The 26,607-nt window shown below is 42.2% G+C and overlaps 1 protein-coding gene across 1 annotated transcript in view; it reads left to right on the forward strand.

The window, feature by feature from the left end:
• COL22A1 (collagen, type XXII, alpha 1) overlaps positions 1-26,607 on the forward strand; it is a 194,292-nt gene that overhangs the window by 55,694 nt on the left and 111,991 nt on the right. Inside the window, exons 4-11 of the mRNA XM_010014574.1 lie at positions 655-766; positions 8,093-8,216; positions 9,620-9,895; positions 10,944-11,024; positions 11,621-11,734; positions 12,302-12,346; positions 17,363-17,416; positions 18,154-18,189. Coding sequence (XP_010012876.1) covers positions 655-766; positions 8,093-8,216; positions 9,620-9,895; positions 10,944-11,024; positions 11,621-11,734; positions 12,302-12,346; positions 17,363-17,416; positions 18,154-18,189 — 842 coding nt within the window. The remainder of the gene's footprint in view (positions 1-654; positions 767-8,092; positions 8,217-9,619; positions 9,896-10,943; positions 11,025-11,620; positions 11,735-12,301; positions 12,347-17,362; positions 17,417-18,153; positions 18,190-26,607) is intronic.

The following is a 26,607-nucleotide window of genomic DNA, read 5'->3' on the forward strand; positions in this document are numbered from 1 at the left end:
AGGATGTTGGGGAGGGACTCTTTGTTAGGGACTGTAGTGGTAGGATAAGGGGTAATGACTTCAAACTGAAACAGGGGAAGTTTAGGTTAGATATAAAGAAGAAGTTCTTTACAGTGAGGGTGCTGAGGCACTGGAATGGGTTGCCCAAGGAAGTTGTGAATGCTCCATCCTTGGCAGTGTTCAAGGCCAGTCTGGACACAGGGGCTCTGAGCAACATGGTCTAGTGGAAGGTGTCCATGCCTGTGGCAGGGGGTTGGAACTGGATGACCTTTGAAAATCCCTTCCAACCTGAGCAAACCATTCCATGGTTTTATGAGTCTTTCAGTCTGTACCTGTGCATTTTTCTACATAGGAATTAATGAGTTACACAGCATTTCCTGGGTGTTATGGCAATGCAGACATTAACTATTTATTTCTGGAGAACTCTGTTGTAATCTCTCCAGGATCTGTTACAGTTTGAATTAATGTTTGGTTTTGAGTTTTTGAACTAAGCAGATTAGACCATGTCAGAATTTCATTCTGGCTTTTCCCAACAAGAACAAGGCCAATCACTGAAGTGCTGTTCCTGTGGGCTAAGATAACTATTTAAGTACAGATAAAGGCATGTTCTACTGCCTGATCAATGTCTCATATTTACATTTCCATTACGGACAGGATTTGACCTTATGGATTCGTTCAGCGTTAAGCAAATTTTTGGAATGAAAGAAAATGGAATTCAGAGTGCTTATGTTCGACTTGGAAGCTTTCCTGTTGTTCAAAAAACTGAGTGAGTATTCCCATTTTTCACTTTATTTTCATCTCATTCGTCATCTGATTTGGTTCCTGTAGGTTAAACTTGTAGTAGTTTTTCAGTACCTGCACATATATTACTGTTTTGATCAACTGCTTCAGTTCTGGCACAGAACTTATACATCATGGTTGGGAGCCTTTGCACCAACTACAGGCTCTGTCCTGGTATAGTATGAGCTGGTTTCAGTGTATCTCATGTTTGTGAGGAGCAGTGTCAAGAAATTCACAACAGAATGTAGGGCTTCATAAATACTTCTAAAAGGAATATTTGGTAGCACTCCCATTGAGCTATATATTTGCTAATCATGATAGACCAGTTCCTGGTAGATGTTGTTATCCGTTAGATAAGATGGTGTTTGGTTTTATAAAATAATGAACAATTTTTAATCCTGTGTCAACATGGATTAAGTGCTTGAAGCCTTTTTATGACCTAAGGCTTCTGGTTGTTTGATAGCCTATCACAACAGTTTCTCCTCAGGTTGTCACTTGAGTCCTGCTAGCATTAGCCTTGAAAAGAGTGAGTGACTAATTTCACTGAGTAACCATGAGCTATAGATTGAATTGTCATCATTAACAGTTTTGCAGTAAATTTCTCTGTGCTGGTTTGAACTTCAGCTTTAAAAAATCAATAGTAATTCTTTTCCTGCTTATGGATGAGGGCTGTTATTTTTTATTCTGTTTTAGCTCCTTTACTCAGCTCACTGCATCTTTGAGGTTGTCCCTGTGACTTACATCTGCTTGGTTTCATAATATCCTGGAGTCAGCCCGGATTGATTTGTCCTTCTTCCCTTATCCTCTTTCTCCATATAAACATGCGGCCTTTAAACAACAACAAAAAGTAAAAACATAATATACTGAAAGGAAAATTGTGTGCTAGAAAGTTCATAAATGATGTGATGTCAAGTCTCAGGATAAGTAAATTCATTGTTGGGGAGAAGGCCAGCCAACTAAAGACATCTTGAACTTGATTAGTAGTATATATATAAATGGTGTGTGTGAGGAGGAGAATAAACCTATTTTGTTTGGCTCACAGCAGTCTCTGGGTAGAATCCGTGCTTGCTGCAGCTTGTAACAGCTATTGGTAGTGTGCTTTATCACTATAAAATATTGATGCCAAGACTGCATTGAAAGTAGGCATTGAACTGAAGGAATCCAGTTTTCACTGAAGAGATTCTGGGAGTGATGATTTACTGAATGTGAGCTTTGGGTGATACTATGACAAACAGGACTAGTGCAGGTCTTCAGAGTATAAGCAGGAACTGCCAAGGATGAGTTGGCTTATCTCCATATCAGGCAACACAGTTACCACTACTGGGATTCTATGTCCAGTCCTTGTTTCCATTATTCAGTGGATAGAAACAGAGTGAATGAGACTTTAAAGAACTGTGAAGCAAGTCTAATAGAGAAATCCAAGAAGTGCAGTGGAGTCAGGTAAAATTAAGAAGCAGTTAACAACTGAGGTGATTGCTGTCTGTAAAAAACCTCTGGGAAATCAAAGTTTAGTAAAGAGTCTTTGGTGCTAAAGATAGTAGTAGGCTGAAAGTCAGTGGCTACCTGTTAACAACATCAAAAATGACATGGAAGAAAGACATTTTTAACAATGACCATCATTAACCACTGGAACAGGTTAGCACAGGTTACACAGTTGTCCATTTCATTTCTTTTTTCAAGTTAAGGGTTGAAGGACTTTGTTGTGTTGTTCCTGTTATTGTTTTCCCAGAAAGATTGAGGGAGTGAAGCCAGACCTACCAGCTATGATGACTTTCCATCTGCTCAGATTGCACCCATTTAGTTGTTGTTGTTGTTTTTACAATAAGTAAAATATTGCCCAGGACAATCAGAAGTAAACCCATCCTTAATTAGTAGACTGAAATGACTAAGCTTCCTTTTGCATGATTGGCTGAAACACGGCATTAAAGAAGTTCTATATTTTCAGCCTTTTGCATTTAACTTCCATACTCTTGTGGTTTGGAAATGAATGTAGATGGATATAACACAATGGAAGGTGTCTGTGTATTTGGTTCGTTTTAGCCTTTGGATGTCAGGATGGCGCATATAGAGTCATTGCTCACAGAAAATGAAATCTTGTGAAGCTGCACAAAACTGATAACTGGAGTAATAAGCAAAACAAAACATCTGTCCTGTCTTGCAGACAACCTCAAGCAATGTTTAGCAACTGATAGCAACATCTCATAATTAGATAGAAAATCATTAACTGAGTAATATATTTAATCCACTTTATTATCTTCTTAAAGCATTTGCATCCTTTTGTATAAGTACTAGTACTTTTACAAAGTGCCAGCTTAGCTGACTGGGAAATGTGCCTGTTCATCTTCTAATCTGGAGCCTACAACTATGAACTTTCTTCCTCTTTGTGGTGAGGCATTCCGTGATGGTTCTTTGATCAAGCAAATACAACAGCCAGGAATTCATCTGCAGTCAATGTCCTGGTCACTAAGGGACTTAAAGGTCTCTCTAGCTGGCAGAGAGCTGGTCCATAAATCTGGCTGGTGTTTCTTTCCACTCCTTAGGCAAGTGGGGCTCTCCTACTGGTTGCTCGTGGCTTCTCAGTGGACCTTCCTGCCAAAGCTGTGTCCCAGGTTCTGGGTATTCAGGCTTGTTTCTCTTTACTGTTGTCTTGCCTAATGCCAAGCTCTTGGCTATCTATCTTGTCCTGCCCTCTATTTCTCCTAGTTCTGACTCCAGAACCTTCTTCCTGGCCATGTCCATCTCTCAGTTTTCCCTTGTTGCTCTGGTTCCAGCCTGACTTGGTCCTCATCTCAGCTGATATCTCACATAACTTTCTGATGCTTGGTCTAGCTTTTATTCATGATCTGTTAGCTCTATGTATTGGTATGGTGTTGTCTTCCCTAGTTTCTGAGTCTTGCATTGTTTTGGGCATATACTTTGCTGTGTTTCTCTGGGGACTCTATCTCCTGATACCACATTGCTGGAATTGGGAAAAGACCAAGATACTGTGCTGAAGTTAGGGATGAGACACAAAGACTCCTTGCTCTAAGTGGTGAGAACAGGCTCCCAACTGAAGGAACTTGCTGTGGCCACTATCTGATCTCATGACTGCTATTGCCAGAGAAGTGTTTGTCATCTAGAAGAATAACTGTGTCTGTCCAAATTTGCTGTGCAGTTAGGAGTAATGTATCTATTAGGAACACACCTGAGGAATCCTTTGAGGCTGCTTCTTTACTAGCCAGTGAAACAGGGTGAATTCATGTGCCCTAGCACTAGACCCATATAATTTGTGTTCTTCACCTACTTCTGTGTTCATTTCAAGTTTGTTTTGGCTGATGGCAAGCAATGTTAACGCTGACAATGCCTCGGCCTAGTGTGGAGGATGGGGCATGCCAGAAACTGCTCCCCAAAGGCAGTTTGGTTATGATCACTCTCTTTGGGAAAAGAGCTTTTGGTTCATCTGCACTCATAAATAGCAAATGGACTCTCACCTTTATTTATGGATATAGGCATTGAGTCTTCTCAGTGTAAGGAGATTAAGCATGACTGAAGGGGAATGACTGAAGTGTGGGGATTTGTCTTTTAGAGAGTAAACAACTGAAGGTAGAGCTGACAAACACATAAAAGGCTGCAGCAAAGAGAGGAGAACAAGTTGTTCACGTGCTTCCTTGGTGGGGGGGGGGAAGTTGTTTTAGGAAGATTTAACTACAGCAAGTGATATTTAGGACAGACTTTTTTTTTGCAGCATGTTGGATAGTGAAACATGTGAAGAAATCACCTTAGAGGTTATGTCGCATCACAGGTTTCTGAAGTAGAAGCCAAAAATCTGCTGCCAAGGACGTACGGATGGGGTTGGTTCTGTGTTGTGACAATCCTTTGTCCTACGGCTTTTCCTTTGCCTTTTTCCTTGTTTTTCCTCTTCTTTTGTCATTCTAAGAGCCACTGGTGATGTGATGCCCATGGAAATGAACTGGCTTTCTCCAACCTTGTTTGTCAGACCTTAGTGAGTCACATTTCATATTAGTGAAAAATGGTCATATGTCCCAACTACATTAGTTATGCTCTTTCCCAGTAAGTGCAGACATCCTATTAATTGTTGTTCCATTCAGTGTCTGAAATGAGAACTGATAATCTTATTTTTCTCCATTGTGTTATTATTATAGATGTAGGGTCTCATGCTGGTTGTTACAGATGTAGGCTCTTATGCCAAACAAAAGCATGTGAGAAGGAGGCTATATATTGAAAATGAGGAATGCCTAAAAGAGTCTTCTGACTGGTTACTATAATTCTTTTCTTTGTAGAAGAGATTCACCTGACCTTGTAGCTGGGTTAATTAACTCTTAGAATAACCTGCAGCACCAGGGGATTCTCTTGTCTTGGAGTTTTATAAGGGCCTCTTCTGCAATCTATCCTGTTGTCAGAATTATAGACCAAGGAGCTGGCAGAGTGCTCCCTGCAGGTACCAGGCATCCAGCAAAGCTCCATAATATGGATCATCAGTTCAATTCAGCCTTGGGTGAAAGAAGGAAATAAAACATTTCTGGGGACAGCAATTCCTGCCCTTGGATTCCTAAATAAAGCTGAACTTCTAAATGGAGATCACTTTTTAGGGAGGAAATAAATGAAAACTCATAAGGTTTTTGTTATTTATGCAGTAACGCATCTCTGTAGAAGATGCAGGTACTAAGGACTTCAGAAACAGCTTTTATCGTATCTTCAGGGCAATGAGAGTTTCTTGAGATTTGCTTTTGGTACAAAGCCTTTCTCTTTTGGGAACTTACAGCCAGTTCCTCTGCACCTCTAAAAATCAGCTGGGGCTGACAGGTCATTACAGCTTTCTATAAGTTTAAATCTACCTGATGGACCATTTGTCAGCCTCTGTGTGATGAGGTGTGGCCAGGCTCAGGAGGATGTTTAGGTACCTAACTCCCAGCTATTTCTGTGGGCATTAAGAATCTGAAACCCTTTTCTGAATATGAGCTTGCACAGTGATATTCCTGTTCCCAGCTCAGAGGTACCCAGACAGGCTATCTCAGTACAGAGAGGCTAACAGCTGGCTCTTCCAGAGTTGGTTGCAGGTTGCCAGGCCTAAGGCTCAATGTGGTATCTTGGGGGATTAATTTCAACAACATGCTCCTATACCTCCTTGCTCAGCAAAGAAATGATGCCTCAGTTACAGCCACTGTAATTTGTACTTGGAACCAAGCACACTGAATAGGCAGAGGTTAAAAATCATTAGGCAAAAGCAGCATTGAAAGCATGTGTCCTGCTGCTGTTGATTTGGCAATAGCAAACATATTATGGATCAGGAAGAGAGCAAAGCACCCTCAGAGCTGTAAATCCACTATCTTGTGTTACCACTGGATTAAATGAGGAACTGTTTCTCTGCTTGCTTTTCATTAAATAGGGGGTTGGAGTTAGTGATGGGTTATAGCTAGGAAAGTAGTTTAATAGGGCTGTCTGTGCCCAGAATGTGAGTCAGAATCTTAAAAGGCAGGACAGAAAGGGAACTTTACTAAACCCAGTTATGATGGTGAGGAGCGAGCGAAAGTAAATGCACTAGGCATGTATGCTGAAATGACAGAGTTTGAGGAACTGAGACACAGAGAAATGCCCCCTCTGGCAGCATTCTCATGTAGACACATCCATGGTTTCTCTTCAAGAGGATGGAGCAGTAAGCAATGCCTTTTCAACTGTCAGCATTGCCATTTTGATGAAGTTTCTTGGAGGGGGGAAGGAAAACTGCCCAGACTGTCAGTGATGCTAAGAGCTGAGGCATGCATCTTCTTGCCAAACTTGGACAAGATGAGTGAACAAAAACACTTGGACACAAAACTTGCACAAAGGCATGTCAGTGCTGAAGGAGACCTGGCGGGAGGCCCTAATGGGAGGGCTGATGTGACTGAGCTGTCTCTCTTTTGCCAAGCATCCTGTAATTTCCTTAGTGGCTTTCAGTGCCCTACTCATACCCATACTATTCTCCATGGCAACTCTGCCACAAGGAGACAACTGACACACTTCTTGTTCTGCCATGAAGGAAGGGAGTGCCTGGCTATTTTGTGTGTCACCAGCTATGGGTGCTGGTGTGTGTGGGCTCTGTGACCAGGGAGGGCTAGTTTGTGAATCGTAGAATCATAGGATCATTTAGGATGACAGCCAGCTATTATGCTTTGTTTCCTAATGGATGCTTATGCCTGACTGCTCAGATATCCAGCAGCAAAGCCATGATATTTAGGAAGCGTCTTCTTAGGAATGCTCTGAGGAGCAAGCTGGCTTGGGCATGGGGAACGATAAAGATAAATGTGACTCTTCAGGTGGGAAAAGAGATGTCTCAGAGGCATTATGAGAGAAGTTTGCAAAATCATGAATGGCATAAAATGTAGAAAAAGAATAGTTAATTGTGTTGTTCCTTGTAAGAACTGAGCTAGGTCCTAAACAAACAAGAAGAGGCTCATTATACAGTGGATAGCAAAGTGTGATTCATTGCCAAAGGGTGTTGTGAATGTAATAAATATACCTGAGTTCAAGGGGAGATTGGAGAATTTTGTACAAGATAAATCCATAAAAAGTTATTAATATAGGAATTGCAGCTGTATCTGAATTTGATCCCTAGATCCCAGATTTGGAGCTAGGAGGGGTGTTTGTTCTGTTCATTCTCGTTCTTAGGCATCCAGTAATGGATAAATAATGATACTGAGTTAGTTAACCCTTCTGCATGCTCATGTTATGGTATGTTCTTATGCTTAGGCTTAGTCAAACAGTGCTGGTTTTGGTTACAGCAAACGTATACACACATCATGGTGTTGCACTGAGTAAATTTCTGCCTAATGTGTTTTCGATGTTGGTTTGAGAAGGTTCTCCTTCTCTCCCAGGCCATCAGCCAAGGAACATCTTCTTGGACAGGCATGAGGTGTAGTGACTGTTTTGGGGCAAATAATATGATATTTGTTGCTATGACTTGGTACATTTATAGCGGGTTTCAGACACGCCTGCCTATTGTCAGATGCCACAGGTCTCCAGTGCATCTGGAGAAAAGCAGAATGATTTACAGGTTTCATAAACTGAAAACCAACTGAATGGATACTAGGCTGAAAGTTTTCACTGTTTCTTACATAATTTGAGAGCTTCACCATTGGAATGAAAAAGGGCTCCTTGAGGACAGAACTGCCTGGAGGGCACAAGCTCAGACTCATCTCTCTGCAGGCTGCCAAATCCAGCAGGCAGATTTTGTAGGAACTCTTTGACACACTTGGAAAGCATTGCTGGGACATGCAGAGAGTTTTAGAAGTTCTGCTCTTCACTGCTAAGCTCTCTTTTCCCCTCCCCGTGCCAGGGATGTATTTCCCCAAGGTCTCCCTGATGAATATGCCTTTGTAACTACCTTCAAATTCCGGAAGGCTTCCAGGAAAGAAGACTGGTATATTTGGCAGATTATTGACAAGTACGGCATACCACAGGTAAGAGACCCTTTGAGACAGCAAGAGAAGCCTTGTTTATCTTTTGTTGCATGAAGCAGCTTTCTTGCCTTATCTTCTCACTCCTTTTTCCTTGAGGACTAGTAAATATCCTTTTACCTGTCTTTCAGTTAATTCTGGTGAAAATCCTTTACTTTTCATTCAAACCCTGGAGGTAGGTTTGCATAGACCTTGATTGTTGTTAGCATGCAGACAGTTGTAAAGGTGGTGAAAAATACACTGTCCTCACTCTTGAAACCATTTTTGGATTTCTGATTTTTTTGTTCAGGTAGTTCTGCTTAGGGAAAATATTTTACTTCTTTGGAAGAAGATGTACTTTGGCACAGAGCAGTGAGCTACGTCCAGTTTTTGCACAGAATTCTAGCTACCATGCAAACGCATTATGGGTTCCCTGCTCAGGATATGGATGTTCTCAGGATGAGGAACTTACTGTGCCACAATCCTGAGTCTTGGCTGCTAAAGAATTTGATCTAATATCTGTCAAATACTCTCAGAAGAAATATACCATTAAAGTGTAATAAAGGGCTTCCTGTTCCTATATAACATGTTCTTAGTAGCATGCCATATGTTAGGGTTTTGAGCATGCTTGAGGAGGCAGCTGTTTGGGTGGGCTGTAGGTTTTCTGCTCAGTACAAACATGGTGCTGATGACATTTCCAGTGTCTTTCAACTGGGCTGTTGGTATGGGCTCACTTAGTCATTTAACATAGTACTGCTGCTTTAGGAGTGGTGTTTAAAAGGATTTGGGGAGCTCACAGTGGAGGAAGGATAGGTGCAATTTGAGGATTCAGGTAACTGAATTTCAGACAATGGTAACACATTTATATAAAAGCTATTATCGGCTGTTAAACAAAACATGATTTTCTGCGCTACATGCTCAGTAGATTAATTTCATACCAGGCATGTATGTCCATGTCCCATGGGATAGTTGAGGACATGTGATGGCACTAAAGAGCACAGAGCCTGCTAGGAAGTACTGGAGAAGTGCACAGGATAGAGGGATCCGAAACAGCTTCAGCTTTGTCTATCTGCCTTTGGGGAGATGCCCGTGATGTGTGCTACCACCCAACCAAGCCCAAGCATTGCCTGGGAGGCATCAGGGTGGCATGTGCTGAAACCATGCCAAGGATTGTACTCACAAGAGAAGGCTTTAGATGGTCATGGGTCTGCACCCAAGCCTGTGCCTTGCCCTGTCTTATTTACTAGAACAGGCATAGACTCCCTGTGCATATGTCACACAAAACTCTGTCCTCCATCCTTTGCCTGGGCATCTCACCACAAGCTGTACCATCCCTGACTTTGGGCTGTCAGTCATGGCAGAAAGCAGGCAAGAGGAAGCAGAAGGCTTTGTACTTCCTTAGCAAAATCACTTCTGTCTGCTTGCAGGTCTCGATCCGGCTGGATGGAGAGAACAAAGCTTTAGAGTACAACGCCGTTGGGCTCACCAAGGACGCTGTGAGAGTGGTCTTCCGAAATGAAAGAGTCAGCGATCTTTTTGACCGCAGCTGGCACAAAATTGCCTTCAGCATTCAGTCAAAATCTGTCTCACTCTACATAGACTGCAAACTGGTGCAGACGCTGCCTATTGAAGACAGGGAAAATATTGACATTCAAGGAAAGACTGTGATTGGCAAACGCTTGTATGATAGCGTCCCCATTGATGTAAGTACTGCGTGTTCTGGTTAGAGCTGGGGTGACGTTCAGCATTGGGTTTGCAGGATGTGAATAGGGGTTTAGGAGTTATCTTGCAATTGCCCCTTTTCCTGAAGCAGCATCACTGAAGCATTACCTGTGTTACATAGCTAATAAGACAGATTGGCATCGCATCATGTACAGGACTTGCTGCATTTTTATGTGAGACTGTCAGTACCTCCATAATAGGGATTAAAAATGAGGAATCCATTTCAGCTTTCTGTCTTGTCCCAGAATATGCTATAGTGAAAATCAGAGACAAAATCATCCACAAATACCATCAAACTGGGCACTGAACTACACATGTAAAGGTCTTCTGCTGTCTGATCATGGCATTATGAATGTGTCCATATATGAAGGGAAGAGATGAGGAAAAAAGAAAGGTTGTTAACTCAGGAGAGTCATGGCATGTTTTCAGTTCCTCAGAAAAGATACCTGATATTAAATGATTCAACTGAATCAAAGTTTAGAGCTGTAGGTAGGACCTGATTGATCAGAAGCAGTGTTAATCTGGTATAATTTATGTGTGATTGTTTGGTGATTTGAGACTCATGTAATCTTTCTTAGCTGTCCAAAATAAATGGAATGTGCATATTAAATGTGTTAATAGCATTTGTCACGCAGGGGTAGAATTTTGGAAGAAGCAAGGCACAACAGGAGAAAAACAAACTTTATGTCTAGATGAAATTCTAGGAGGGATAGAGGTGGTCAGAATATGTCTTCTCAGACAGAAATTTGGCCAGGATATGCCTCCTTATGTGCATGAAAACCTGCACCAGAATGCTAATAAGCACATTCAGGGTCTCATTAGCTCTCTACTCTTGGAGCATGCCAAGATATTGGTCCATTATCGATAGAGAGAGATGGATACTGACTACAGGATCCATAGAATCACTAGGAAGTTAGCCCCCTCTGTTTTTTATTTGTATTCATCTGCACTGTTTCTTTCCAAGCAAAAGAACATGCAGTCTTTAATAATTCACTGTCTCTGAGACTATTGCCTCACTTTGTCTTCTAGTTTGATCTTCAGCGGATGGTTATTTACTGTGATTCTCGGCATGCTGAGCTGGAGACCTGCTGTGACATTCCCTCTGGACCAGTAAGATTCTTTTTGTCACTTATTCATTTTCACATGAACACTCTTCACTGAAAACTATTACATAAATCAGGGAATATTTGGCAGTGTGGGATTATAATTTGTTTAATGATGGTGAATGAAACCTAGCTATATAATTGGTAATGCAGCAGTGCCAGAAGAGGACCACCCCAGAGGGATAAGTATAAGGAATTTAAAGTTTCCAAGTTCATCTTTCCTTGTCAAACTGTCAGGGGAAACAAAACCCCGAAGTGATGATGGAACAACAGAAATGCAGCCTGAAATATTCAGCATGTTTCCCACTGTTTTTTTTTTGGGAAGAGCTTAAATGGTGCTGGTTACTGCTTTGTTTCCTGTGCCCAAACTTCCACCCTCCTTCTACTCTTGTCCCCTCAATCTTGGTTAAAGAGATTGATTGTTCATGTTGCCACATTTTCCCCTATTGCTTGAATGAATGGCTTTTGTGGGATGTCATTCCTCACTAGAACTCATTCAGCTGTGTGTTATCCAGTAATGCCTATGCAGTTTCTCTGAAGTGGGTAGAAGAGGAAGCTTTTAGCACTGAAACCTTTGTCATGACCTTGAGTGTTTGGGTGTAGTGCCAGGTCACTGTCCTGACTGAAGCACCTCCCGTGGAAGTAAGGCCCACTGTTGGCAGCGAGCAAGTTGGCCACCTCAAGACATTCAACTGCTCCTGCCCTGCTGGACAAAAGGTGAGTGTTGAGATGAGTGTGTCTTATATGAAGAATGCTGGATAGGTCTGGAAAGAGGGGTTTGGCACCATGCAAGTGGGTGTTTGTGAAGCACTTTAAGACCTAGAGGTGGAAAACACTTCATAAAAAGAGCCAGGCATGTGTATTTCAGAGGTGGAATGTCAGTAGAGGTAATGGAAGTCTTCCCCACATGTTTTCTCTTTACCTAATCTGGTGATTTTGATCATGTTGACAGTCCTGGTAAAAACCTTGGAAACAAAGTGGTTATTCTTATCCAGCCCAGTTATGTGCATCCTTCTTCAAGTAAAACAGAAGATATTCTGGAGGTAAATACAGCCACATTGAAAAAGTCTCATAGATTTAAAAGCAGTGTGCTTGCCTACATTTGCTGTGGTTAAGACATCTGAGGAAACAGGTTCATTGGCACGGCTTTTGAGGGCATGTCTGGTTTGGTCTGTTCCCCACTCAAACCTGAAAACATTTTGATTGTTTCCAGTTGTTTCCAGGGCTTTGCTTTGCTATATAGTGAGAAGGTCAGTCTGATTAATGTCTGTCTTTCTGTCTTAGGGGGAAAGAGGTCCAATTGGCCCTGCAGGTCCTAAAGGTCAAAAGGTCAGTAATAAGTGCTAGTTCATTTGCTTCATAAAAAGCAACAAAACACTTCCAAAGTAAGTTGAGGAGTTGAAGAGTTTGAGAAATAAGAGTCAATTTAGCATCTGACTGAGTTCAGACAATTTTGGATGAGCCTGGGACTGTAAGAGGCTCAGACCGCCTTGTGTCTCTGCTCTAGGCTTTCATTTGAGCTTCTCTGTTCTTACTTTATGTCATCCTTAGACTGTGTTCCACATCTTTTCCTGTAGCTTCTAAAGTGGTATATTTGCAAGTTAGTGTTATCCACTAGGTCATGCACAGCTTTCAGGATACGTTACCTGCAAACCCATGTGCTGCTTCTGTGCCGTGCCTTGTTCAGCACTAGTAGGTATCCATAGATTAGGCTACAGCCTCCTGGTCATGCTCTACAACATTTCCTGAGACTAGGGTAAAGGATTAGCCACAACCTGTTATCCTTAGCAAGACTGTCTGAGTCATGGTGTTAAATAGAGGCCACTTTCTTCAGTAGTGTCCTTCCTAGATAACAGGGTAGGAGATTGGTTCTGATATGTGCTTCAAGTTTTACAGTGCACCCTCTACATTATCCTGCATATTCTGCTACCTTCTTTGATATGCACATGTGTGCATCGAACACACACACATTTTCCTTCTGTCCTTGGTCACAAATAGAGCTGTGAGACAGCTGGCTTAAAGGGAGCACATGTACTGGAGACAAAAAAGACTCAACGTTGCTGAAGAGATGGCAGTCAGTGGTGTTGGTTCCCAATTTCACTATCCCTGTTGTTAAAAAGATGTTTGGGAACAATTTGGATTCAAACCTATTTCCATCTGAATAACTAATGCATGTTCACTGAATTTATACCTTCTTGGTGAATAAACAAATTGCATCTCACCAAAAGTTACTCAGTTGTTACGGAAAACTGGGAAGGGAAAGGACAAATCTCCGGGCCTTGGAAAGCCAGACATCCTTATAAATGTGTTATGGGTTTTGTGGGGAGGCTTCATCTGCTGTCTGCAGTGAGAAGTTCTGGCTGATGAGGAGATGTGTTTTGGAGTATGTTTTCTGCTGGCATGAAGGAACATGGGCGCATTACTGCTCAGATATGTTTGACTGATACTGCAGATGTTTCCTTAAGCTCCCATGCATGTATAAATAGCAACTTTCTATTTTAATCTGTGACAGCTTAAATAATGATGGGCTGTTTTGAAGAATGGCAGAGCCATGACTATTGTTGGGAGGTTGCAGAAGGACGACGATGATAATAATAAAAGAGCCCTGCAGCAACTTCCCATTGTCTTTCACTGCTTTGACAAGGTCTATGTGCTAGTGAGGGTGTCTATCTGTGTAACATGGCACACTGCTGGCAGGCAGGAGGTACTGCTTGAATACAAAATAGTTTATATATAAGCACAGCATCAGCAGGTTTTCTGTAACAGATCCCAAAATGTCCATCTCATTCCTGCAGGTGGATTGCTGAGGAGCAATGCAGATGTGTTTGACTATTCCTTGGCTGTTGTGGTCCAAGACTTGTATTCAGATGAGGCAGGGCTGTGTTGCAGTCTTGGGATTTAAATCCAGGCTCTGACAACAATTTGGTACAAATGTGCTGATTTGAGACAAAAGACTTGACTTAGCTTCTCTATCTGGTAAATAAGGCAAGGAATAGATTATGCTCCTGACTTGCAAAGATGTTATGATTAAATAATGTATATCACCCTTGACAGCAGTTACTGCATCACTATTGCCAAGGACCAGCTTGTGACAGTCCCTGCTCTATATGCAGGAGCTAATATCACTTTCCCCCCTTCTCTTTGAAACATAACTGAGCTACCCAGGCTAAAATGCTGGCCGTGGGACAGAAAGCCAATGCTATTTGCAATTCCCCAATATTACCACCTGATACTTAATTAATGAAGGACTAAGGCCTCATGAGGGCCCACACTAAAAATAATTATAAGATCTCTACTATACTCTTAGGTTTGATTAAAACAGGCTAGCAAGCAGGTACAGCATAAGAAAAGATTGACTAAACAGAGAGGAGGGAGTGAACAAATGAATAAGGAAAGAAATTGTCAGGAAAAGATGGAAACATAGAATAGTTTGGGTTGAAGGGACCTTAAAGATCATCGAGTTCCAACCCCCTACCATGAGCAGGGATGGCAGGACTCTGAGTCAAAAATAATCATTTTCTCTATAGACACCATTACTACTGAGTATCTCTTATTTGGGATGAGTTGCAAAGCTGAATTCTACCTCTAAATAATGGGTCCAAGGGATATTTTACAGTCTGATAACTGATAATGAGAAATAACCTGTGAGAGACTATATGGCCATATAAGAACTCACAAAGCAACTGGTTCAGCTGTATTAGAAAACCAGCACACAGCTGGTGGGATTTACATGAGAAACGAGACCCACCAGGGAATACTGATAGGGAGACAGGTCAGTGTTATAAAAACTCCCCTTTGTCCCAGAACAGGGAACTTTGGAGAGGCTGACAAAGGTAGGGGGTCTGTGAGGCTCCTTCTCCAAGCTAAGGCAGTGTTTGGTTTCCTTAGACTGGTGGCTTTTTCTCCCTTTATCCAAAGAAGGAATAATGGTTTTGTGGTTCTTTCTGCTTTCCTTTTTGAAAAAGCACAGTTTGAAGGTCTGTTAAGTGGGTGAAGCTGTTGTCTGAGTTGAAGATGGAGAGACTGGTGTTCAGGCTCTGCTATCCTGAGCTCCCATAACGTGTTCCTTCTTTTAGGGAAGGAGGTTTGTACAGACTTTCCTTTTGGTACCATCTGACCAGTGAAAATACTTGAATTGTATAATCAGTGTGGGATGATAATGAGTTTCTGTTCCTCTCTAATTTAAGTCTCCAAAGGCAGGGCAAAACAGGAGTGCTTGCAGCTATTGGAGGAAAAAAAACCCTCAGCGATGAACACCTCTGCCTGAGTCACCCATGCTTCTAAACTAAGGATAATACATAGAGACAGAGCGAGCACGCTTTGGAAGGAGGTGTAATAAAGGATTGTAGAGGGGAAGAATGAGGCAGGAAATAGCTTTGAAAGAATCGACTAACATGCCTGAAGCTGGGTCTTATTGCTAAATTCTAGATGCTAACGACAGCTCAGTCTAATTTACTTTCCTTCCATACCTACCCTGCATGCTGTGTTTGCAGGCAGCCAGGCTGGCTGGCTGGGGCACTGGGCTGTTGGTCAACAGCTTCTGCTTTCTTCCAGCACTGCAATTGATCTGAGTTTAGAGAGAATCACTTTCCTCTGAGATCTGGATTTGTTCACATTGTAGAAATGACATTGCTCGCCTGTCTTTGGGGATTTTGTGAAGTTCAGTGTATTAGACATGCTGTAGTGAAATGTTCTCTTTTCCTCCAAATTAAAATGGAGATTTGGTGTACTTTAACTGACTTAAAAGTGATGGCTGCATAAAAATGTTTGAGTTTTGCCACAGCCATTTGAATTGACTGTAACTCTGTTTTTGCATATATGCTGCTTGGTCCATTTTTCTTTTTGGCAAAAAAAAAAAAAGGGATAAAAGTTAAAGAAAGAAAGAAACTTTCATATTTCCTGTGCTTTCAAAAGCCTATCTTCGCTTGGGGAAAAGAAAGCATGATTCTGACAAAGGTTTCAGTGACTGGTTTCAGCTAAACACATTGTTGGGGGGACATAGATCAGGATAAATCAAATAGAGCCACAAATTAAACCCTATGGTGAGATCTGGGGAGCACAGGGTTCACTGAACTTCTTGCTGCTGTGGCACTGGAGGGTCCTGCTTCAGGTCTGAGACGCTTTCAGCTTCATGCCAGTCTAAGCCAAAGTTCAAAGTGTCTGAACTCCCTCCAAGCAAAAGACGGTGGAGGCACAAATAGGCAAGGAGATTTTGTCAGTGATGGATGGGGAGCTCAGCACAGCATATTTCTGATATATGCCTTTTGGGTGAGAATCGGGCAGGAGCTAGGTAGAGGTGTGAGGGCAAAGCCCTCTGCTCTTCAGCAACTCCCCATGTTAGGGGAATTGAAGGAACTGGTGGCAACTTTGCACATAGCTTTAAACTTGTCTTAGCAATGGGTATATTCTCAGCTGGTCCTTCTTCCAGTTTTGTGACTGCAGAGCAGCACATGAAAATGACTTGCAGGTATTTTCACTGCACTTGCTGGTTTTGGCACCACTTTTAGCTCTGTACCTGATGAATATTTATGTAATTATGCATCAGCTTTGAGGGTTTTTATCCCTTTTGCCCCTGTCCTTTTTAGGAGACATGAAGAAAAAGTTTTGCTTGGGTTTTGATTAACCATTTTCTCTTTTCTTCTACATGTATTTACTTCTCCAGTTTTCATTCCTCTACCCATCACAATCTGTATGTTTTCAGCTCTTTTTTCTTCTGTGTTCCCTTCCCTCTCTTCCATTGGAGCCACCAGGGAAAATGACCTTGTGTGTTCTGCACACTCCTGCAACAGAAGGCAGGATTTAGCTGGTAATAAAAATTTACTATGAATGAAAACAATTGGGTTTGATATTTTTCTTTTTAATAGCTCTAAAAATCTTGACAATATTTACTGGTTTATTTTTTGCCATATTTTAGGTGTGCACCCTCTAGGTCTTATGCAAACCATCTTTTCATGTCCTTCCTGGCTTAATAGAAAGTAAGACCTTTTGAAGGACCTCCCAAGAGAAAGCTCTCTGCCTTACCAGTGCACTCTTAAGTCTTCTAGGAGTATTTTCATATGGAAAATAGGTTATAAAATCAATTTGAGAACTTGGACATTCAAGTCAGTACAAGTACAATGAGGTACACCAGCCTCATGGCAGGAGCTGAAATCTTGGCTGTAGAGACTGGTGGGACCAGAAGCATCTACAATCTCAGTCAAACCCTTGTTCATTGCTTCCCAAAACAATGGTGGAAAGGTGACTAGAAAATACAAACACTATGAGCCCAACAGGAAGTTGTAAGAGGAAATCTCACCTGTTCCGTTCCAGTTATATATGTGATATTAACATCCTTTCTTTTTCAAGGGAGAAAGTGGCACCCAAGGGCTTCCTGGACTCAGAGGAGAAAAAGGAGAGTCAGTAAGTAAGAAATACAGAATGATTTTACGTAAGGAGATGGAAATGCAAGTAGTTTTTTCTCATTTATGGTGAGAACTTGCTCACCCTGTCAATTGCACTGTGGAATACGTTCCCTCTGCTGGGCCTTAATCCTAGGGGGAAGCTAATCTTTCTGGCACCCACTGTGATTTCTTGAAGTGGGAGGAATAGATGGGTTCATCCCTGAATAAAGCTGGTAAATGACTTAGTATTGGCCTTCTAATTAAAATATGTAACTTGAGTGTATTTGATTATAGCACAGCTATACATCTAATGGGGACAGTATGAGGCAACTGAACACAAAGAAGATGCAAGTCTCTCAACTCGTTTACATTCAGTATGACCAAGACACAGATTTCCTCAGCTGCAATTAATGCAAATGTCAGGCTGGGTTTTTAGGTGGGAAAATCTTAAGCCCTATGTAAAAATCATCTTAACAAGGACTGTTGGCATCTTTGATTTTGGAAAGGTAATATCAGACTCTGCCCTGAATAAAAAATACGATGTTTTCCCGACTGCAGTGGGACAACTGGGGATAGGTTTTCCATTTAAGTTTGTTACTGAATTATTACCAAGGAATTGTGCATATATAGAGATATATAAAGAGATGTTATATATATGGATGGATAGATATAGTTCAGATATATAACAAGAAAAAGATGAAATACATATTTACAATGTCCTTTGACAAACCTTTTCCCCTCTTTTTTTATTTCTAGGGCAGAGTCTATGGCAGAGGAGAAAAAGGAGAAAAGGTAAGATCTAATCCTTCATTGGACTAATTAAATGAGAGTTGCTTGCTGTTGCCTTCCATAGCTCAGAGGTTGCTTTTGGAGTGCACAGGATGAAGATGTGATACAGTTGGATCTTTGTGGGGAACTTTTATATTGTGTTATGCCTCCTCCTGCAGAATGGATTCTGAGTGTCCGTTGCTTTTCCCCTTCATATTCTTTGAGTTTCCTTTGTGCATTGGCCATTTAAAATGCTATCAAGTGGAAATCATGATCGTTGCTTTGTGTAAGCAGCAGTGAGTTTGTAGAGGATAATGCAGTAAAGCAGCTGTTTGGAAGGATGAAAACCAAAGAGAAAGTATAATTTTGAGTTTATTGAATTTTCAACAGGATTAAATTTGGGTCATGAAGAGACTGTCACACTGTTTCTTTTCATTGGATAATTCCATTAATAACCTGAAGGTCGGTCAAAAGCCAGACTATCTTGCTGCAAATACTAGGCAGGACAGTAATAAGACTTGGAGATTAAAATTGAGGATACAGACTAACCATTGAAAATTGCTAGATTATCTGTCTTGGAAAACCAGTTTAATGATGATCGACAATGCAGAACAAGTAGCTTGAGTAGACTAATTTTCATTTAAAAAGATTGTGTTTTCCAGGCAGTTCTGGCTGCAAACTTCCCATTCCCCATAACAAAATAGGACTGAAGACCTATAATGCAGAGGAGAAGGAGCTCTTCCTCTCTGTAGCTCCATATCATATCTGGTTGTGGGTGTTTTCCTTATCACCAAAATGAATTTTCAAGTTGTGGGGAAGAGATTGACAGGGGGGTCGGGGAGATAGATGGATGTATTCAGGAAGAAGTCATGGTTCATGCCAAAAATGGGATGAAGACCCTATGGAGCTGTTTCTCAAGGTCCGTGACTACCCAATTGCTCAGGGAATTTAAAGAAATATTGGATTGTGGTCTGAAAGGAAGAATGCTGCACTAGCGAGAACATGGCACTTATGGCCATTGCATCTTCTCATTTGTTCTTTCTATGATCATGATTGTATATAGTGGTAATGCATCATATGACATTCAATCTAAATGAGGGTTGCTCATGGCAGGAACTGTTATTGAGCAAGGCTAGAGCCATGGGGGCTATAAGGTGCACGCTTCTGCATCCATCTTCCTGCAGACCTCTGGCTGACAGCCACTATTTAGCCTTTGAGACTCAGGATTCAGCCTTTGGAAACCAACTCGCGTTTGGCAGGTAGTGAGAGTCAGTTTGATGGGAAACACAGTGTTTACAGTAGAAGTTGTGCTGCAGTTGAAGCAAGTTCTTGTTTTCTTATGTTTCGATCTCTGCAGGAAAGCGTCAGGAAAAGATCACTCCATCTGTATTTTTGTCATGCCTAGGAAAATACATCTGCAAATCTCAACTGGAGAGGGAAAAATAAAGAGATCCCGCAGTCTCTGTAGAACTTCTTTGGTTGAGACAGCCAAACAACATTTACTGGCCCAAATGAATGTGTAGGCATGGACATCCCTGAGTTTATGGCCAGCTTGTGTTGTTTATTTGGTACTCCTGCCAGCCGAGGCAGCATCTGTGTGTTTGATTCCCAGTGTGTTTGTGCCCCATGTCTGCCCAGTGGCTGAGTGTCACTGCTGTTGCTGATTGAAAGCAAGGATATATCATCTGTACATTGCTGGCTTGGTTAAAAAGGAAGCCTGGAGACACAGAATCACAGAATGTCTCCAGTTAGAGGTCCAACTCCCTGTTCCTCTCAGGACTGCCTGAAACTGAATCATATGACTAAGAGCATCATCCAGATGCTCCTCAAACTCTGATGGGCTTGGTGCTGTAACCACTTCCCTGGGGAGCCTGTTTCAGTAACTGACTGCCCTCTCAGTGAAGAACCTATTGTTAGTGTCCCATCTGAAATTCCCTGGATGCAGCTTCATTCCATTTCCTCATGTCCTATCACTGGTCACCAGAGAGAGGAGACCAGCACCTCCCTCCACTGCCCAACTTGAGAAAGGTGTAGATTGTGATGGTGTCACCCCTCAGCCTTCTTTTCTCCAAGCTGAACAATCCAAGTGACCTCAGTAGCTCCTCACAAGTCTTGCCCTTAAGGCCTTTCACCATTTTGGTCACCCTGCTGTAGACACAATCTATGAGTCTGCTGTTCTTCTCATATTGAGGTGCCCAAAACGGCTCTGTGTGTATAATTTTTCCCCAAACACAAAAGATCATCTTCAGGGTCAGCCACCAGGTGCCAAGGTTAGCTTTCAGCAGCAGAAAAGGGTAGGGTTGTAATTGAGGGGATCAGCCATGGAGATGGTGTTCATATGATGGATCACTGTTGAATGTAGGGGCAGAATTCCATGTTGATATCTTGGCATCAGAAGTGCCTGTGAGGGGGAAGTACCAGAACTACAGGGAGCTGGGATGCAAGTGCCTGCAATGCTAGTTGCCATCTGTACTCCCGAAAAAGAGAGGAAAGCCTGTGAAATTAAACCCTTCCCAGATAGGAGAACATCTGAAAGAGAGGATTCACATGGGCCTTTTCTGTTTGCCTGCTGTGCTATAATGGCTGCATGAGCATGAGTTCTTCTTTTCCATTCTAGCAGTGACACTTTTCTGTTTCCTTCACTTTTATGAGTATGGGCCAGTGCTAGGAAACTGGATCAGAGATGGTGGACTTCAAAAAGCTGCAGCCGGTGCGATGGTGGCTGTGCGTGTGCTGTGCACTGCTCTGTATCCTAATTCTCACACCTTAAGTTTTGGTAGACTAAAGTTATCTCACTTTTGAAAAGATTGAGATGACAAGATTGAAATTGCCCCCTTATTATAGCACTGCTTTTCAGCTTTGCTAGTGCCAAACACCTGCAGGATCATGCTATTGCCATGTTGAGTGTAGGGCAATAATGTGAGGTCTGAGGCACTTGTTAGAGGGCAAATCCTCTGCTTTTCCAGGAGGACAGCAGAGATACTGGCCTTGCTTCTCCAGGCCATTGCCTCAGTTACATCTCTAAGTTAAAACCTAAATGATGTTTGTATTAGAATACATACCATGCAAAGCACAACATTAGTGGTAAACCAGAAGATAATAGCAGCTGTGGCTAAAAACCTAATTCGTGTTGATGTGAGGTCTTGTGTGACTTTGAAAGCCAGGAAATTCACTGTGTCATGGCTCAAGCAGTAGCTGAAGATGTTCTGTTCAGACTTAAATATCTCAGCCTTGTAGAGAATGCCTTTTATGTACAGAAGCGTGTATGCACATACCAAGCAATTGTGCTTAGATAGAAAAACAAAAGTGAAAAATAATGCATCTTTAGGTGCTCCTGTGAACTGCTCTCAAGTGGGTTTCCTGGGTAGGTGTGATTCAGCTGCCGCTGCTCTGTTCTGATTCTTAACTTTTCACTGTTGATTGTCATCTTTCAGCCCTGGTAGCGTGTCCTGGTTTCAGTTGGGATAGAGTTAATTTTCTTCCTAGTAGCTGGTGCAGGGCTGTGTTTTGACTTCAGTCTGAGAACAATGCTGGTAACACACTAATGTTTTAGTTGTTCTCAGTAGCACTTACCCTGATCAAGGACTTTTCAGTCTCATGCTCTGCCAATGAGGAGGGTCATGGGAAGCTGGGAGGAAGCAGAGACAGGACACCTGACCCAAACTACCCAAAGGGGTATTCCATACCACAGCACATCGTGCCCAGTATGTAAACTGGGGGGAGTCACCTGGAAGGGACTGATTGCTGCTCAGGTTGTGCTGGGTGTTGGTCAGTGGGAGGTGAGCAATTGTATTGTGCATCACTTGAGGGTTGCTTCTCTATTTTCCTTGGGGTTTACACGCTCCCACCCTTTTCATTGCTATTATATTTTATGTTATTTCAAATATTTCAAATATTGAACTGTTCTTATCTCAACCCGTGGGTTTTCCCTTTTTTTTCCCAGTTCTCCTCCTCATCTCACCATGGTGTGGGGTAAGAGTGAGTGGCTGCATGCTGGCTGGGATTAAACCCTGACATAGTGTTTAATCCCTGTGGCATTAGATGTAGTCTGTCATATTTCTGCTCATAAATCTGTGTCCCTTTACTGTGTGGTCATTCACTTGTTTTACACATGAATATGCTAATTAACTGATTATTATACATGGGCAACTATCTAATTCTATAACATGATCACCATGAAAGGCAGTGTTATAGCTTTATTCTTTAGGTTATCCAAAGAGATATCAGATGGCCTGGTCCTTCAAAGGTTATAACTCAAATCTTCAAACCTCTGTTGATCTGAGAGGAATGAGGGCAGAAGGAACAGCTGTAGAGTGTTTTTGAGGGTGATGGGATTTCAACTTTCGATCAAAGTCAGGGAAATCACATATGACAAGGAAGGTTCTGTAGAGTATGAAGCCTGCATTCCTGGGGCACAGCCATCCACATCACGAGACATCCTGCCCCTCTAATGCCTCTGTGCAAAGTTTAACTTAGAGGCTCTAAAAACCTGACACCTATGTCTTGCAAAGCACAGAATATTAAGCACTGGTGCTGAGCCATCCTTCTAACATCCTAAAGGTCAATGGTAGGGAGAAGGCTCTGCAGATGGGAAGGTGCTTGGAAAAGCGGTGACTTGGGAAAGGATATGATGAAAACCTGTGAAACTTTGAGGGGTATGGAGATACCAGTAGGAAAGTTTCTCATTGTTCATTCTCTTGTAAAAGCTAAAAGGAAGCAAATCGAACTGGCTGATGGCAAGTTTAAAATGAAGAAAATGAAGTTACTTTTCGTACAGTTGGAGTTCTTCTTTGCAGTCTCCTCTAGAGGTTGCAAAAAGTGCTTACAAAAGTGCATGCGAACTAAAGAGAGACATCTGTAAACATCCAGTCAGTACAAAGACATTATCCCTGCTTCAGGATATCGGCAAGTCTGCAAGCTGTGATTGGTGATAGGACAGTAGGCTAGAGAAGTCTCCCATAAGGCCACTGCTGCAGATGGGGTAGGAGCCAGCTGGACCTTTGACCCCTTGGCCTGACTGCTGGTAGCTATTTGGACTTGATGATCTTAAAGGTCTTTTCCAGCCTAGTTGATTCTGTGATTCTTAGACTTCTGTACAACTCCTAAATATTGCTAACACCTTTATTGCCCAGAAGGGGACAGAAGTTTCCATAGTCCACTCAGAGGTTTGGCCAATGCTATCTATAGCTATCGAAGAAGAGTAGGAAACACAAGAAAGATGTCATGAAACAATTGGCTTAAATGATCACTACTGTAATTTTCCACGGGAACTCAATCCGTTGGAAGACAAACTCTAGCCAAGGAGCACCTACCTTTAGCAGAGGTGGTGAACAAAGGTTTCATTATCGTTTACACTGGGACCTCCTGAACCAATTTGTTTCCAAGAGTATCCAAGCTTTCCCTTTGTGCTTTATCTGCTTCCCTTCATGCTAATAGTCACAGAACCAACTTGAGTTGATTAAGTCTATATTCTCCTAACAATGTTTTGCTTTTTTTTTTTTCCCTGTGGTAATGACTTGCTCTGATAAAAATGCAGAAGGTTTATCATAGGATTTCTAATGAGGATAAAACCTCAGATGTGGCTTGGCTTATTAGAGAGGCAGTGATTGCAAGACAAAGCATAGAAAAGAAAAGCAGGCAGGTAGTTAAGGCTGCAGGAGACCACACTTAAAACTTGGCTCTAACAGATTTTCTGACTGTGGGCAAAGCAGTCAGCCTTTGTTCCTGTAAAATGAACCTGGAGAACCTCTTTCCTTCCAGGTTTTGTGTAACTTGCCTGCTAGATCCTTCAAACAAAGGCTTCGCTTCCCCTTCTCTCACTTGTCTTCCAAATTGGAGTTACTGCCATTTTGGGGGCTTCTGGAATAGCTGTGGAAATCTACCCCATTAGACACAGTCTGCCCACACAGAGCCCTGTGCTCCCTGTCTTTGCCCTGAGCTGAATATAAGAAAGGTCTGACCTGAAATCCGTGCAACTTCTTTACACCAGAGCTGTGCTGCCAGCAGGGCTTTCCAAATTAGCATGAACACAGTGCTTCTGGGTCGGGGCTGGCTAGCATCCAGTAACTTGGGGCACAAGAAAATGAGTGCAGTTCTGCCTGCAAAAGGTGCCAGAGGCAGAGCTGGAGTTGTCTGCTGTGTGCTGGTTTGATGGCAAATGAGAGCTTTTGCTTGGGTATTTTGAAGGTATGTGTTTTGGGACTTGGTTGCAGGCAAGGCTCAGCCTGGAAGTGGTGTTTTAGACACATGGAGCTATAATAATGTTTGAGAGTTGGGTTCCTGAGTGTCAGGGTGCAACACAACAAGGACCAGATGAGATGGAGCTGTGAGCAATACTGTGGTTATCAGGGCAGGGACCAGCTAGGGCTTATCCCATAGCACCCTAGCAAGGGAGCATGATGGGTCAGTGATGATAGACAGGTTCAGCTGAGAGCCCAGAGCACCAGACATGTTCATTGATGAAACAAGCCAGAAAAGTGACTCTAAGTCAGGATTAGAAGGGTATATTGCCAAGCTTCAGGCTCTAGGTGAGAGCTTAAAAACAGCTTCAATACAAAGGAGGGGAACAACCATCTGATCTTCTAGAAGCAGGATCTTCTCAAAGTGATCTCTGAGCCCTTAAACAATGTGGAGCCTGTGCTTGCACAAACCAAGAACCAAGAACTGGTCCTTATTCTTGCAATTTCCAAATCAAACTGATACGGGCTCCATGAGATGATGTGTGTGGCCTTCTCACTGCTGAAACCTTGAGCATGGTTCAGTGAAGGTGCACCAATGAGGTTATAGGCCTTGTTTGGGCTACTGTGGTGTTCAGGCATTGTCACTAAGTCCCAGAACTCTTAAATGCCATTCAGTGTACGCAGGGCTGGTGAGCTGAAGGGTGTCTCTGAGAGTCTAAGGAAGCAGCAGAAGCCTTTCTGCACCAGCATCCAGGTTGTGGGCAGTGCTGGTTCACTGAGCACATCTTGATAGTAACAAGATGGGGAAACATCTCCAAGCTTAGAGATACTATTGAGTTACATCTGAAAACAAAACAAAACCCCAACTGTCCACTAATTTGCTTTCCTTGGAGACAGTGGCTGTGGAAACATTGCCTCCTCGGGGCTCGGTTCTTAGCACTCAGATCTTCTTACTTCATTGCTGAATGAGAGAATAATGTGAACATAACCCAAACTCACCCAGCAATGAAAAGAAGTGCAATATCTGCAGGTTTTTTCTTCTTATTTTTTTTGTGCTGGGAATCAGCTCAGGAACAACTCTTAGCTACAGACTTCAGCTGATTAAGGTCACTCAGCACTTAACCTCTCAGTCCAGCTCTTAAACATCTGTATAATAACACCTCATCCGCTTTATAAAGCTGTCATGCAGCTCATTGGAGTCATTTATATCTGTGGCATCTGTAATGAACCTTCTGATTAAAAGGTGAGGCATAGCAATGTTAGTATCTGCCTTACTAAGAGTATGTTCTGAATCCTCTTGTGTATGCAGACAATTTCAGTCTGTGTGTTGAGTATTTTTGAATCCTCTTAACTGTAGTTAAAGTATGTTCTAAACAGTTAAATAACCCTGGTTTGATGGAGTTATTTTTTTCTTGACAATAATTAAAGGGGTTTAGATAAATTCAGCAGTTTTTTGTGACCCAGAATAACAGCTGCAGATTGTAATAAACAGCTCGAAACCAGATCACATACTAATTGGGCATCGTGACAGCTTAATTCTCAGCAGTGCAAGAATACTAGTAACTTGGGGCTTTTTCCATATATAACTTAGAAAACATTACTCTTTTCAGCATTGGCCCCTGGCTGACAGGTACATTGCTGGTATATAATGACATCTACTGGCAACCACAAGTTTGCAAAGCACTCGCTTCTACAGCACTTGCTGCTTTAGACGAGTTCTCTGCAAAGATCCACTGGCAGTGTGGAAAGGAAGCATGTGAGAAAATATCGTCAACTTTGTGCTGCTTCTGATAGAACTTTGGGGTGGCAAAAGAGATTGCCTTGATTCTGTCATTGATAACTCTTGTTTGGATGTGGGATGCTCCTGAGAGTGATATTGCAGTGGATAGGTATGGATCAGCTGCTTGATAGGTGGAAAATAAAGAAGCTTTTCTAGCAGGCTGGAAGTGGATCTTGCAGCCTAAAGAATCACAGGGAGATGAAGCATTACACTAAGCAAGTTAGTATTACTGGTCTATCAATGACATTGAATGTATTCCCTGCCTCTCTCCCTGCTACATGTTTTTACATCTATCTAGCTGAGCAGCCAGATTTTCCCCTTTCTACTCGTCAAAGTGGTTGCCAGGCTGAGAGCACGTTCCTGGCTGATAGTGCAGGTGCCTTGTCCATGGGCTCTCTGAAGGTGCAGGTGGGAGGGACCATGGCAGCACCGTGTTTCATAATGTTCTTTGCTAGCCCAAATACAACACTAAGCATCTTTCAT

This window comes from Nestor notabilis, unplaced genomic scaffold (genome assembly GCF_000696875.1).
Source record: "Nestor notabilis isolate BGI_N333 unplaced genomic scaffold, ASM69687v1 scaffold780, whole genome shotgun sequence".
NCBI lineage: Eukaryota > Metazoa > Chordata > Aves > Psittaciformes > Psittacidae > Nestor > Nestor notabilis.